The sequence below is a fragment of the Scleropages formosus genome, chromosome 10 (genome assembly GCF_900964775.1).
Source record: "Scleropages formosus chromosome 10, fSclFor1.1, whole genome shotgun sequence".
In the NCBI taxonomy this organism is placed as follows: domain Eukaryota; kingdom Metazoa; phylum Chordata; class Actinopteri; order Osteoglossiformes; family Osteoglossidae; genus Scleropages; species Scleropages formosus.
In genome coordinates, this window is record NC_041815.1 from 18,921,320 (window position 1) to 18,935,343 (window position 14,024).

At 48.9% G+C, this 14,024-nt stretch overlaps 1 protein-coding gene across 3 annotated transcripts in view; it reads left to right on the plus strand.

Moving 5' to 3' along the window:
• mark4b (MAP/microtubule affinity-regulating kinase 4b) overlaps positions 1 to 14,024 on the plus strand; it is a 46,857-nt gene that overhangs the window by 14,652 nt on the left and 18,181 nt on the right. For all 3 annotated transcript variants that reach the window (XM_029255608.1, XM_029255607.1, XM_029255606.1), the window contains exons 2-5: positions 281 to 478; positions 827 to 880; positions 9,283 to 9,331; positions 10,245 to 10,310. In XM_029255608.1, the coding sequence (XP_029111441.1) occupies positions 281 to 478; positions 827 to 880; positions 9,283 to 9,331; positions 10,245 to 10,310 (367 nt within the window). The remainder of the gene's footprint in view (positions 1 to 280; positions 479 to 826; positions 881 to 9,282; positions 9,332 to 10,244; positions 10,311 to 14,024) is intronic.

Below are 14,024 nucleotides of genomic sequence, written 5' to 3' on the forward strand. Positions count from 1 at the left end.
GCGCTGAGAGACAGCTGTGCCACTGTGCCACCCCTAAATATCAGCAAATAGTGGAGAAATTTGTTTTGTGGTTGAGGAGAAGAGCTAGAATTTAGAATTAAGACCAAAACTTGTACATTTACCTTTGCTCTATCAGCAGACGCTTTTCTCCAAAGCGACGTGCATATTTAATGGCGTCCGTATAATTGGGGATGGTAAAAGGCTCCTACTCGCAGTGGGCCTTGCGCGTCACCTTCCTGTTTACCTGTTAACGGCTTTCTTCTCTCCCTCTACCTCACAGCATGCCTCCCTCACGGGCAGCCGCTCGGAAAAGGGCTCCGGATGGTCGAGCCGCTCGATGGGGGCACGTTGCCGAAACTCCATCGCCTCCTGTACGGACGAGCAGCCGCACATCGGCAACTACCGGCTGCTCAAGACCATCGGCAAGGGCAACTTTGCCAAGGTGAAGCTGGCGCGCCACATCTTGACAGGACGGGAGGTGAGACTCATGGGCTGGAGGGCTTTGCTAAGGGGGCTGGTAGGAGAGATTTGCCCCCCACCCCATCCCTTGTTTTACCCACCTGCCTACGTTTGTTCTCTCATCGGGGGTCCATGTAGGCAGATGGGTAGGGCCAAAGATGGGGCAAGCCTCTCCCTCGTAGTCCCCCTCGAGTGTTGAAGGGAGCAGAGAAATTCTGGGAATGTTATCACCTTAGGCCACATAGAGACATGTTAATGAGTCATGTGTTAACGTATTGTATTGAAAAGCAGAGTGACACTGATGGGTTTGGGTCATTTTCTGCAAGACACCTCTTCATATTTCTTTTTACCATCCTTATCTTTTTAGGTTGCAATAAAAATAATTGACAAAACGCAGTTGAATCCAACCAGCCTACAAAAGGTGAGTTGCTCATTTCTGTGTGCTTTGGTACTTCTGCGGTTGGGAGGAACTTCTTGGAAATTAGTCCGTGCCAAGACAAAAGTGGAACACGTACTGTATGCATGGGACTGTGGAGGGCAGGCTAGAAGAACAAGCGTCTGTTTGTTTTGCGGGATGATGCCTACTTTTTTCTTTTCTTATCCAGACACGTCGGAGCTGTGCGGTATTCTAATTTATATCCTTCAAATGACCGTCTTGTTTGAAACTGTGAGAGCATCTTATCACGCTGTCAGCGTGCATCTCGGAGCTACCCCTGCCCCTTGCGAAAGTGATGAAATCAAGCGGATGCATGCGCCTGCGAGCTGTTGGAAGACCCAAAAAAAGCTGTCAAGTGCACACGGTTAATACGGCTCATTTGGCGGCACAAGATCTCTGTTGTTTTCGAAGACGAGCAATCGCACAGCCGCGACGAGACAGTAGTCGGTGGGAACTCCGAACTCCGTCCTGCGATAGTCGTGCTCTGCAGCTGACCGATGTCCAAATGCTCGACCACAGTAATAAGACTCTCTGAATAGTGATTTTAGTGCATTTTGCTTAATTTTGTTTTCTTGATCCATGGCTAATAAGGCAGCCGTTTACATGCTCATCTGCGAGAGGGTTAAGATGGGATAATAGAAAATTGCCATCTGTGGACCAGTTATAAAAGGCTCGCCAAGTAATTCTGTATTAATTTACAAGGAATTCTATATCCTGTTAGAATATAACTAATTTCTGTCCTCCGTATTCCTTTTCTCATTTCTTTTCCAAGCGTCTTTCCGCCCTGCGTGATTTGATATTCTGTCAGTATGAAAACTTAATTGTCGTGCTCAATACTGGCTCAGGGGTACTTGTGTACCGTGGTAAAGGAGCCCTTCTGCAAAAGTATTTCTGCTTGCTCTCACATTAGCACCAGTAACGTGAGAATTACCTGGAATGACATAACGCCCTTGAAAACACCTTTGTTTTCCCCAGTTTCTTACACGTCACGTTCAGGTCTCCGAAGCGAATCGTCCATTGCACATTTAAGAAATATTTAACGTTTACGACAACGTAGGGCCAATAAAGCAGGATTGTTCTGCTGCGTCTTCATGCTCTTTGACTCGTGGGGGCAGGGCAAGTAGGGGGGGTTGGACAGATGGATGGATGTGATCCTCGTAGAGGTGCAGCGGAGACTGCAGCGGTGCAGCACCAGAGCCGTTGTCCTGTCAGCACTATTCGCCCGTCCGGGACACACCGGGTGACGCGCTGGCTTCTCTCTCGCCACCGCGGAGTGCTGCAGCACGATCAGAGCCGCAGAGTGTCCCGCTGTTCCCGCTCCAGCATCGCCCTCGTCCGCTCCCCTTGTCTTCTCTACCGCTTTAAGGTTCGTATGTGTCTGGAAAAGGACAGGAGGAAGCGTTTCAGGGTTAGGGTGTGGTCTCCAGGAGATGCTCTGGCATTTTCAATTAATAGAAAATAAGGGGTGGAGGGAATAAACAAAATAAATATATATACACACACACACACACACACTCTGAACCGCTTGCCCCATACGGGGTCACGGGGAACCGGAGCCTGACCTGGCAACTCAGGGCTTAAGGCTGGAGGGGGAGGGGGGACACCCAGGACAGGACGCTAGGCCATCACAAGGGACCCCAAGCGGGACTTGAACCCCACGCCCACCGGAGAGCAGGACCAAGTCCAACCCATATATATATAGATATATAAATATATATATCTCTCTCTCTCTCTGTGTCTGTCTGTCTGCTGCGGCGCTCAGAGTTACTGTCCGAAGAGGAAGCTGTGGTGGTTTTGAGTTTGCACTCTCAGTGGTTAACTTTAGCAGCATAACAAACACAGTTTGTCACCTCTCGCACTTGGGGTGTTTTCTCGCACCAGAGCCTTCTGGTTGATCTTTATTTCATTGATTCTTTAGTGAAGCAATACAGTTTAACAAGTAAGTGGGGGTAAATAATTTTAGAATTTTTTTTTTTCTCCTCAATCGATGCCGGCCTGTACATTGTACCTTCTGCCGCTCACGAAAGGTGTTGAATTATGTTTTAGTGCAAAAATAATACATATAGCAGTTATGATAAAGTGTCGCAAGCAGGCCCTCTCTTGTAGACGCTGGGTGCCAGCATCCTGTCTTTAAGCGAATGCAGTAAATATCCTTTCCAAGTAAGGTGGCGAATTTGAGCATCCGTGGTATTATGGGATGGTTGGTGGGGCAGCATATTCCCATAAACCCAAAAGTGCTCCATGTTTCCTCTGTGCCTCTGGTCACAGTCTCCATTCACCTCATCCCTTAATCCCTTGGGGATCCCTGTCAGCTGATGCTGAGGCCTTGCAGCTGGTGCACTGGGCCTGTCCCACTGTGTGGGCGGAGCTACCTATTGGACTCGCTGTATACAGTATTGGCAGCCTGTTTTCAGGACCCTGATCATTTGAGAACAAGAACATAAAAGATGGCTATCATGTTTCTTATAACAGCATCTCTTTCAGTAGTGTAAAGGGTGAGCGTTAGGGGGGGTGGATGGGTTTGGATCATTCAGGATCCCCATCAGAACAGCACATGAGCGCTTTGAAAGCAGGAGGAGCTTTGGGACTCAGCCAGAAATGAAAAGGGGGGTGGGGAATGGGCTGTACATCCTTCATTCAAGACCCTGCAACTAGGGACGGCATTCCAGACAGGCAAACAATAGGTACGGCCAACCCATAGAGGGTGGGGGGCCTCTGGGGGGCTGCCGCAGCGCAGAGGGGTCCTGAGAAACATGGACAGGCGCACGACAAGGACCCTCTGTGTGTGTGTGTGTGTGTGTGTGTGTGTGTGTGTGTGTGTGTGGCAGGAGGGGGGAATGTGTCCTCTGTAAATGTGAAGAAAGGAAGGTTCAGGCTGCGACAGACGTTGGGTGTGGGGGGTGGCACTTTCCCACACAGTTGTCTCAGGGCAGAAAGGGAAGGCTGTAGAACATGCCTCCATGCTTGAAGGTGAATGAATGCTCAAGGCAGAGAGTCAGTGGCGTTTTGTTGACCCAGAAGCCCAGATAGAGCTGAAGCAGCCAGAGGAGGAGGACTGGTTTTAGCTGAATGTCTCTGAAAATGGACAGAACCTGGAGCGTGGCTTGTATTTGGGGGCTCGAGGTACCCGGTGTGCTTCCCTGGGACAGGAGCTTGTGCACATGCTGTTCTGTGGGATCTGTTTTTACCTGTGAGTTAATGCACAGTGAAGTGTTGAAAGGACGGAATCGATGAGATATTTCTCCTGCTTACCGCATGTCCGCCGTTGGTGACATCAGCATAAAATAAAATGTAGGCTACTTATTGCATAACGTCAGTTTTCTTCCGCTTTCTGCGGTACCAGAAAGGGGGGTAAGACTCACCCTAACCGATCTGATGACTCACTGAAAATACTTGGGAAAGGTTAAAAACTGTAGCTGCGCACTCCAGATTCCAAATACAAAATGTGTTTGGTTGGGCAAATGCCTGTTTATCCCAGTAGCAGTTAATTGAGAGTGCAGTGATTTATTTTGCCTGCTGTAGCAGAAATGCAGGGTTTGGCAGATGCACGCTAAGTGGTACTTTTTTACCCCGTTAGCGACGGTTAAATCTACGCGTGACGCCATCGCTGACATTTCCCCTCCTTAATGAAGGTAAACGGAGAAGGCTTGCCTCTCGAGCGGTTCCTCCACGTGGCTCCGCTCACGTGGCACAAAGCCTGACCGTAGGGGCCGGACACACCGCACCCACCGCCCAGTGAGAAGCGAAGCCAGGTTCAAGGGGTGCAAATCCTCCCCCCCCCCCCCAAGTTGAGGCCTTTTAACCCAAGCTTTTAGCTGCCCCCGCTGGGGCCATCTGGCTGGACTGCGCCCCTGGAGCGAGGCGCACAACGGGCCCACCTCGGGGCTTGCCAGATGCCCACTCTCTCCAAGCATGCTTACTGCACCTTCCTTTCTCTGGTATAACCTTCACTCCTGAGCTCGGCGTGCACGTTCTCTCCTTCACCCACAGCCAAAGGACGACACGCTCAGCTGTACGTGGTGTTTTACTTCGATGTTACTCAGCGTCCAGGGCTGCTGCCTGCTTTTTTAGTTTTTTTTTTTTTTTTTTTGGTTTTCTAATGAAAATGCTATTATTTGTGAAACTCAGGGACAACTGATTAATATCAACCACGCATTTATTATGTTGATTACAAATGGTTATACGCTAATTTTCGGTGGAGTCAACCATTTTTTATTCTTGATATATTTTATATCCTAATTTCCTCTTTCGAGTAAGCTAATATCAAACCGCACATGAAGTGACGGTAATAATGAGCGTGTCTCCGGTTGTCTTTGCAAAGCATGTCTCTGGATATTCTCCCATTTTTTTTTTTTTTTTTTTTACACGTTGAATTGTTAAATTGCATGTCTGCTTGGTGCAAATATAACAGTTTCAGCGCTGAAGGCCGGTGACTCGCTACCGAGTTTCCCAAAAATGCAGGTTACTCGGGGAAAAGACGCCGTAGGCCAGTCGGAGACGTGACGTGCACTCTGCCAGACTTGAGCGCACAGTACGCATGCGTCTGCCACCCCTCCCCCATCCCCTTCTGTCCACAGCAGTCAAGGCCTCGGTGGAGCGATGGGCACCCTGGGCACTCCGACCCATGAGTCACTGTCCTCTCTTCCTCGTGGAACACTGACTCTTCCCTCATCGCCATCACACCGACACCCCCTCGCCAATCTAGATGCCGCAGCTCCTCCCCCCCCCCCCCCCCCGCACAATGTGAGCGCATCCTCAGCTGCCACTTCTGGCTTCCCTTTAAGGGAGGGAGACATTAGTGATGCTCATCAGTGTAATTAAGAAAAAATGTGTTTCATCTTGGCTGGAACAGAAATTTTTTTGACTGGCCGCACAGATGAGTAAAGAACGTGGATTTCCTGACGTGCGCAACTGCGGTTCCCCCAGTATCGGCTTCTTTACGATTGTCCGTAATGTTATATATCCTCATCCCGAATCGCAGTTCATTTAACACGGGTTTGTCAGGTTAGCTCAGTGTCTCAGTTATAGATGGGCTGCAGGGGTTTGCGATTGTGCAGTATGCAAACAAAACCTCTGAATGTTAACAGCTTGTAAATAATAGTTATTGTGTTTGTTATTCTTTATTGCTGTGTGTTTAAGAAGCAGATGGCTTGATCTTGGCTGTTATGCTCATTCAGAGCAACATGAGCGCATCTGGACACAGCTGGCTGTATCCGTGCATCACCGAAGGGCTCGGCAGCATGTGTCGGTTGGAAGGCCGGCTTGCGGGCTTCTTCCTCGGCATGGCGCAAGGCTGGTCCGTGTGGACTGAGAGGGCGTGGCTGTGGGCTGTGGGTTGGAGCCCCAACCCAGCAGGTGTCTCCTGATTGCAGAAAACAGTGGCTGCGGGGGGGGCGGGACTGCGGATGAAGGCGGGGCCTAGTGCCGGAGGATGGGGCTGCCTTCGTTCGCATGTAAGACATGAAAGGGGTCTCATTAGCATAATCCAGCCTATATTTGTGAGTGCCGCTCACCATCGGGGAGATGGAGGTTAAAGTGGCAGGGCTGTAGCAGGTGTTGGGGGATGGTCGCAGCATCATGCAGTTGTGTGATTCGGAAGAATAGCAAAGCATCGGTTCTTGTACTTGGCAGATTCCCGTCGGTCGATGCAGGCAAATGGAGCGGCTGCATGATCAAGGTCAAGCCTGGGCGCGGGTATCCGGAATACCTGTCTGAAGCCCTTGGCTCCGCACACGTTGTATCGCTTTTCTGAGCACGGCACATGCACGTCCTTCTCAAAAGTGTGTGAGAACAGACTTCGTGAGCTGCTTTTTCCAGCAACGTACACGCGCAAGCTGTACGCGGAAGGACGAGGGATCGGTTGGTGAGCGAAAGCAGCGGCAGAGATGGCGTGCAGCTCGTGCATCTGCCCGTGTGTCCAGCCGGACACGTGGAGGGAGTCCGGGCAGGGAGGAGCCGATTTCCGTCTGACGAAAGTGCTCTGCGGCCGGCTGTGGTGAAACCGGGTCTTAATACCTTCGTTGGCATGGCAACAGTGACGTTTGGCGTTGCCTGGGAAATGAACCAGGAAGTCATTTATGCAAGAGAGGGCCCTGGAGGTAGAAAAGGGGCAGAGGGAGGCACGATCTGAGATGGGAGGCTTATCTGCCGATTACCTTTAAAGCTTAGGTGAACGGATAATTCCCCCTCCATCTCAATGCGGTTAAGGACAGCGTCGGCTGAGCCGGCGCCCGTGTGTTTGTGCATGTGGCTCGTTTCTTTGCATTTCATTTGCATGTGAATGGAGAGCGACCGTGTCTGTGCGTGCGTCTGATAGCGGGATTAAAACCGTCGAACATGCGCAGCGCCGTTACGTAACCCGTGGCGAGACGCTCCGAGATGCGGACATGTGGGCAAAGGTGGAGCTGCATACACGAGGACGCGCAGATTTGGATAACCTGCGAACTCGTCCTGGATCCTGGCGAAGAGCTTCGAAATTCCCCCTGAAATCTGCCCTAGACTGCCGAAACGTGAAATGCGGATTCTTCCTCAAAACTAGTATACGCACACGTCCGACAAAATAAAATAAAAATTTCTCAATAAATATTTAGCCAGGGTGTGTGTTGTTCATTTTCAGGAAACTAAATAATAAACCTTAATGGCTTTGGGAACTATACTTCCAGTGTTTTTACTGAACGTGCCCTAGCAGTGTAACGGTTCAGGAGTAAGGAACCTCTTAGGAGGTGAGAAATAGCAATGAAATGTGTCTTGTGTCTGTTTTTTGGGGGGAGCCAAACGGATGTTTGTCAAGGTTTACGGACCCAGGAACGCAAAGAGGGGGTACGGGAGGATTCGGTAGGATTCGGCCGCACCGCCGCCGTCAGACACCCAGAGGTGGTGTTAAACACTATACTGCCCTGCAACGGCCTGCGAGGATGAAACCGGCACCGTGTTTCACCGCACATTACAGATGCGGAATAGGGCAGTAGCAGAAGAGAGAACAGAATCCATGTACGTGGTGCCGATAACTAGACGACGTGCTCCTGGGCGTGATTTTTCATATGCGAGCTGGAAGCTGGCTGCCTGTATTTGCTTTGGCGGAGCGAAAGTGCCGTTTTGCTCTTACTAAGCGAGTTGAAGAGACTCCTTAGGAAGCGTCTTCCTCCAGGCCTGCCGAGGAAGTGTTGAAACACTTCTGACCAACGCCGCGGACAGGATGAGCGTTTTCCCCGTGACGAGTCCATTCGTCTCTAGGTATTAATGGGTAACGTTCGTACTGAGTAAACCTTTGCATTTTACATGTTAAAAAAACTTTTTGTATCACAGAATATGTACATTTTATCATTTAGCAGATGTTTTTCTCCAGAACGACATGCATCAAAGAGGAAGAAAGTGCAGCGAGTTCATTGCATCAACAGCAGGAGAGATTTGGATACAGACGTGATTCTAGACTACAGTTAATTTGTCACGTTTCACCATATGAACCAGTACACATATATGCAGTATTTATAGAGTATATACTTATATTTCCTACACATACACCATTTCTAGGAATTTACAATATTGGCTAATGTGCAGCTGCTGTGGAAAAGGGCCGTGATGATTGCTCCTCGTTTCGGATTCCTGGATTTGCGCGGAGCTTTTTACGTCGGAAAGGTTGCGTGCAAGAATGACTGGCACCGTGCGTAAGGAAGGACGCAAGGAGGAAATCGTTTCTGAATGGTCTGGTCCAGAAGGGATAGGTCTGGGTCTCGACCCCCCCGGCTGGCCTTCGCTTTGTAGGAATGCGTGTTCTCCGAGTCGACATCACACCGGTGGCGGTGCGACGCCGGTGAGCGACTACGCCGTGTTCCGCCTCCCAGCCCAGTGTCTCCGGCCAGAACAAATGTCACGGGCGAGGATGTCGAAGCGAGCCAGTGTTGTGAGGAATGAGTGTGTTACTGAGTCACCTAATTCCTGCAGGCTGAAAAAGCAAGTGGAAAGTATGAAAATGCACCACCGCCTCCTGCGATCAGTGGGGGACCCTCGGCTCGTCTGCCCACAATATACCAGGGTGTCTGGTCGCGGTCAAAGATGGGGTTCGCCAATCTTCTTTTGGCCGGAGGGGATGTTTAATCCGTTTTCCCATGTTTAATCCAGGCTCCTCCGAGCATACCGGATGGGATCGTTCTGTGCGTGATGTTCCCACGCAAATTTAAATATGTTTTTCATCTTTTTTTTTTTTTTTTCTTTTTCTTTTTCCAGTAAGCAATGTTCTTGAAAATGCAAGGTGAAGAGAGGAATATTTTTCTGCTCTGACTGTTGCTGGCCTGAAACGTGCCGGACTGCATGATCCGCTCGAAAAGAAACGCGTGGAAATATTCCGCGCAGAAATGTTGATTGTTGTGTCTGTCGTGTCTTTTTCGCAGCTCTTTCGAGAGGTACGGATAATGAAAGGCCTGAAGCACCCAAACATAGGTAAGTGGTCGCTGTGGACCGCCGCTGTGACTTTGTCCGTAATGCCGGGGAGAGAATGGAAGAGTCGCTTTTTGCAGCCAAGTACATTCATTGCACAAAACCAGCTGGGTTTGAGGTATGGTTGCACGACGTTTGTGACTACAGTACAGTAAACCTTGTGTTGTTTTACGGTGTCGACCTCTTACGGGTCAGCATCGGGAAAGCGTCAAATGTTGCCGCGCTGCAGGCTGCTCATCTTGTGTGTTTTTCCCCATCACGTGTGCCCCATTCCAAAAAAAGGCTTGTTACGTGTTTTACGCGCTTTATCGTTTGGAGATATGTCACTCTGGGCACGGCACTTTGTTGCGGAGGAAACGACCAGAGAGCAAGGGGCCAAGATCTGACGGTGTCTCATATGCGCGTGTCCCGTTGACCCTGCTGCACGTTTTGCAGCCAGGCGTTACGGGTTCTCTGTTTCTCGAGCCAAACGCTTTCTCCATGATATCGATTCTTTTCTGTGCTCCGTGACCACTGAAGTGGTGATCGAGGGCCTGACTTTAATTGGATACTGCGGTAAAAACCAGCGCGTCGTTCCCTGGCCGAGCACACCACCAGCACAACCACGTGAAGACACATACACACATACACACTCTCCTGTGGTCAGCTTGGACCTGCAGGGTGTTTCATGCCAGTGTTTTACCTGCCCAGGTTGCACTGTGTCCTTTTCAGACCCTGGCATGTTTACAGATGTCGTTGATGTCCAGGCGTTTCACGAAAACTCTGCTCGCATCAGTAACTACATCAGCAGTGTGCCGTCGTCGTGGGATGAGAGTTCTTCTCTCGTTCCACGCTGCGTAGTTTGTGTCGTGTCATGCTCTCTGCCATGGCCGGAGGTGCAGATGCTTACTCTCCTCGGTGTGTGTCTGTCCTGCAGTGCAGCTCTTTGAGGTCATAGAGACAGAAAAAACCCTGTACCTGATCATGGAGTACGCCAGTGGGGGTGAGTTTCTCTTCCCGTTAATGTGCCCGCAGCCAACTTTGGCGTAGTGTTGACCGTGAACCACACTGATTTTGAAGATGTCAGTACCAATATGGGAATAAGTGTCTAATGGGACATGGGGCTTGAGCCCCTGACTGTCATTTTTTTCCTATTTAATCTTAAAACATATATAAAGAATAACAGCTTTGGAAGTGGAGCATCTATATAGGGACAGCTGGTAAGGTGGTGGTTGGAGCTGCTGCTTTTGGACCCAAAGGTCGCAGGTTCGACTCTCACCTCTGGCTGTAGTACCCTTGAGCAAGGTACTTACCCTAAATTGCTCCAGTAAAATTACCCAGTTGTATAAATAGGTAAATAATTGTAAATAGATTAACGTTGTAAGTCGCTTTGGAGAAAAGTGTCAGATTAAAGAGTAAATGTAAACATAAACACTTATCTGAGATGTGTATATTTGAATGCTTTTGTAAGTTAAATTTTGTTTTTAAAAATGAGACCCTTTTTGTTGAATTCTATTGGTCACCTTCAGGCTTTAACCTAATCTCATAGTAAATGTTTATTCTAATAAAGGATGCAAAACTTGTTTTTCTTTAGGGGTTCATGCTCCTTAATGGCCTCTTGACATGCAAGTGCTTTTTGTGCCGTCATGAAAAGCTCCTCGAACATTTAAACCTTATACAATCTTGTCTTGAAGACTTGCTGTATATTTTAGTGGCAACGCCTGTCTTTTGAAATGGCTTTCGCTGTATAGAAAACCCTGCTTGTGTCGTCAGCACTGAGACAAAGTCGGGAGTTTTCTCTCTAATGATGTACGGAATGAGTTGCACAACCCTGCTTTCTGCTTGTTTTTAGTTCCAGAAGAAGCACTTGAATTAGTCCTTTTGTCGGAGCCAGTTTGTCACAATACACCCCTTGCTGAAACTTGTATGTAAGCAAGATTGTATAGGGTGTTGTGTTTTTTTTTTTTTTTTTTTAATGTTTCTTTTCTGAGGGTCACGCATTTGTTTTGCATTCTGACGTTCATCACCTAAGATTCACATCCCTAGGATTATACATTTTCTGAGATTTGTTTTTAATTTTAAGAATCAAATGTTATTACTGACAATGTGTTAATTTAAGTATCGACTGAAATGATTCAAACAGCTCAACAACTTTATTAATTGATGTCCAGGCCATCAGCCAAGCAAAATCTATCTCCTTCCTCATATACTGTTGTTCTGTTTTTTTTTTTTTTTTGGACAGCATTAGTTGCCAAACATAAACAAGTTTGAACTTCTCATCTTAGCAAAAACAGTCAAACTTGTCACAGTTTTCCAGTGCATATCCTTCACTAACCCTGCCTTCTAACCGTATGAAGCATTCCTTGCTTTTCCCTTCGTCTCTGGTGCTCTTCCCGGAATAGTAGAGAAACAAAGCAATATCTGACTTGCAAAAAAATAAATAAATAAGAGCGCTGGGTGTTATGATGTGGAAATGATTCGGACGCACCGTTCGCACGCGGTCGGCGGCTCGAGCGCGGCGATATGCGGAGCGGAAGAGATAAAGAAGAGCGCCTGCGCGGACTCCTGTGCTTTGTGACGGCGCGACACGGAGCGGCCTTGTGACTCGGCCTCGGTTCGCAGGAACGCGGTGGGGCAGATAGCAGGAAGAGGCTCCGTCTGTCCTTCCTTCCTCTTTAGAATGCGACGCGCCTCGCCGCCGCTCTTCTGCTCCGTCGCCTCGTTTCCACTTTACAGTAACGAGACCTGTGACTCTGGCTAAGCGAACTGCTCCGAGCGATCGTCGTTGCGCCGGTTGCGACCGCCGAGGCCGTCCAACTCGCAGCATATAGGAATGCGTGTTTAATGCCCTCCGAGGTCAAGCGTGAAGCGTTAGGCATCTTTCGCTCCGTACGCTTCCTGCTGCGAAACGCCCTGTGCTTCACTGGTTGTGAAAGAAGCGGATGGCTGCGAAAAGTATAAAGTTGTCGAAAGGCCGTCCGGTTTGTGGCCGTTTGCGTTCCCCGGGTGGGGCCTTGTCCTGTCTCTCGGTGCTCCGTTTTCCTTTTTGCCCAAATTCAGAATATAGCACTTTTCAATCTTGTTTACTAGTTCTGCCCGTTTGTGTTTTCTCATTTTTTTTTTTTTATATAATATATTTATATATATATATGTGTGTGTGTGTGTGTGTGTGTGTGTGTGTGTGTGTGTATATGTATAAAATATATAAATTATATATAGTGTGTGTGGTCATGCGTGTGAATATATATATATATATATATATATATATATATATATGTATATATATGTATATAATATATAGTATGATAGTAATAGAGAACACATACGTATTACGCTTTCATAGCTCCAGTAATTTTGTTGTCTTTCTCAGTGCAAACACAGCACGTCTGTTTTTTTTGTCCTTCTAAGTTTCCTGGTTTCCCCTCTCCTATTGTTTTGGAAATGTCCTCCCTTTGTCTCCCACAAGGGATGACTGCAAGATCATGCTCCATCTCCCTTCCCCTCCTTTTTCTGAAAAAAGGTTGACTGCTACAGCATTTGCCATCTTTCTCTCCCTCTCTGTTTTCTGAAAGAGATGACTGTAGGAGCATCCTCCCTCTTTGTATCGCTCCGTGTTCTGTATACGTGCCCGGCTGCAGCCTGGAGCTCACAGAAACATGCGCGTGCACATCCTCCCCCTTTGTTCTCTCTCTCTCTCCCTCTCTCGCTCACTCTGCCTCCTTCTCTTTCACTCACTCACACACACACACACACACACACACACTCACTAGTCCACGCATAGGCGCACGCTCCATCGGGGCACGCACATGCGTCTGTCACATCGATCAGGCATCGGACTTCGAGTCCAGCTCGATGCGCCGCAGACCCGGCTGCTGCCGGCCGGGCCGCATTTCTTCTCTGGCCGCGTGCGCGTCTTCCGCCGTCGCTACCCCGGACGGGATCGCAAAACCCGATCCGGCCGCGGCGTCAGGCGGTCGAGCCGAGGAGCCGCAGCGCTGACCGCACCGCCCTTCAAACGGTCCTTCGAGCACGCATACAAACAGTCAAACAAACAAGCAGCCCTTCTGTCAGATGAAGCTGTGCCAGATACCACCGGAGCCAGGAAAGCCTGCTGTCCAGGAAGTCCAGTTCAAATGCCCATCCCTCTTTCATTACACAGTCGTGTCATTACATAGGGCCTGGCCATCGGCAGTGCGCATACAGGAACGCGTGCGCACACACACACACACACACACACACACACACACACACACACACACACAGACAGAGGAACACAGAGGATCCCCTTTTATAACCCCTCTCTCACACCCACACACAAAGACACACATGGAGGCTTCCTTGGTTTAACCCCCCCCCCTTTTCTCTACACGCACAGAAGCACACACACAGCAACACACAGGGGTCCCCCCCTTTTTTAAAAAAAAAAAAACCATCTTACATTCACACACACTCCTCCCTCACGTTGCCGCACCATATCTGTGTAACTTTTTTTTTTTTTATAAATATCCCCTGACTGCCTCCTGACTGTCAGCCTTCTCCTTCTCTCCTGCCATGGGGGGGGGGGGGTCGTCTTTAATCCAGCCTGCCTCCCATACACACACGCATGCACACACAAACACGCAAGCAGACACTCACATATGTATACATCACACAGAATCTTTGTGAAATTGCTGACGTATAACTTCTGTCCTTATTAAAGTGAACTGTTACTAGGGAT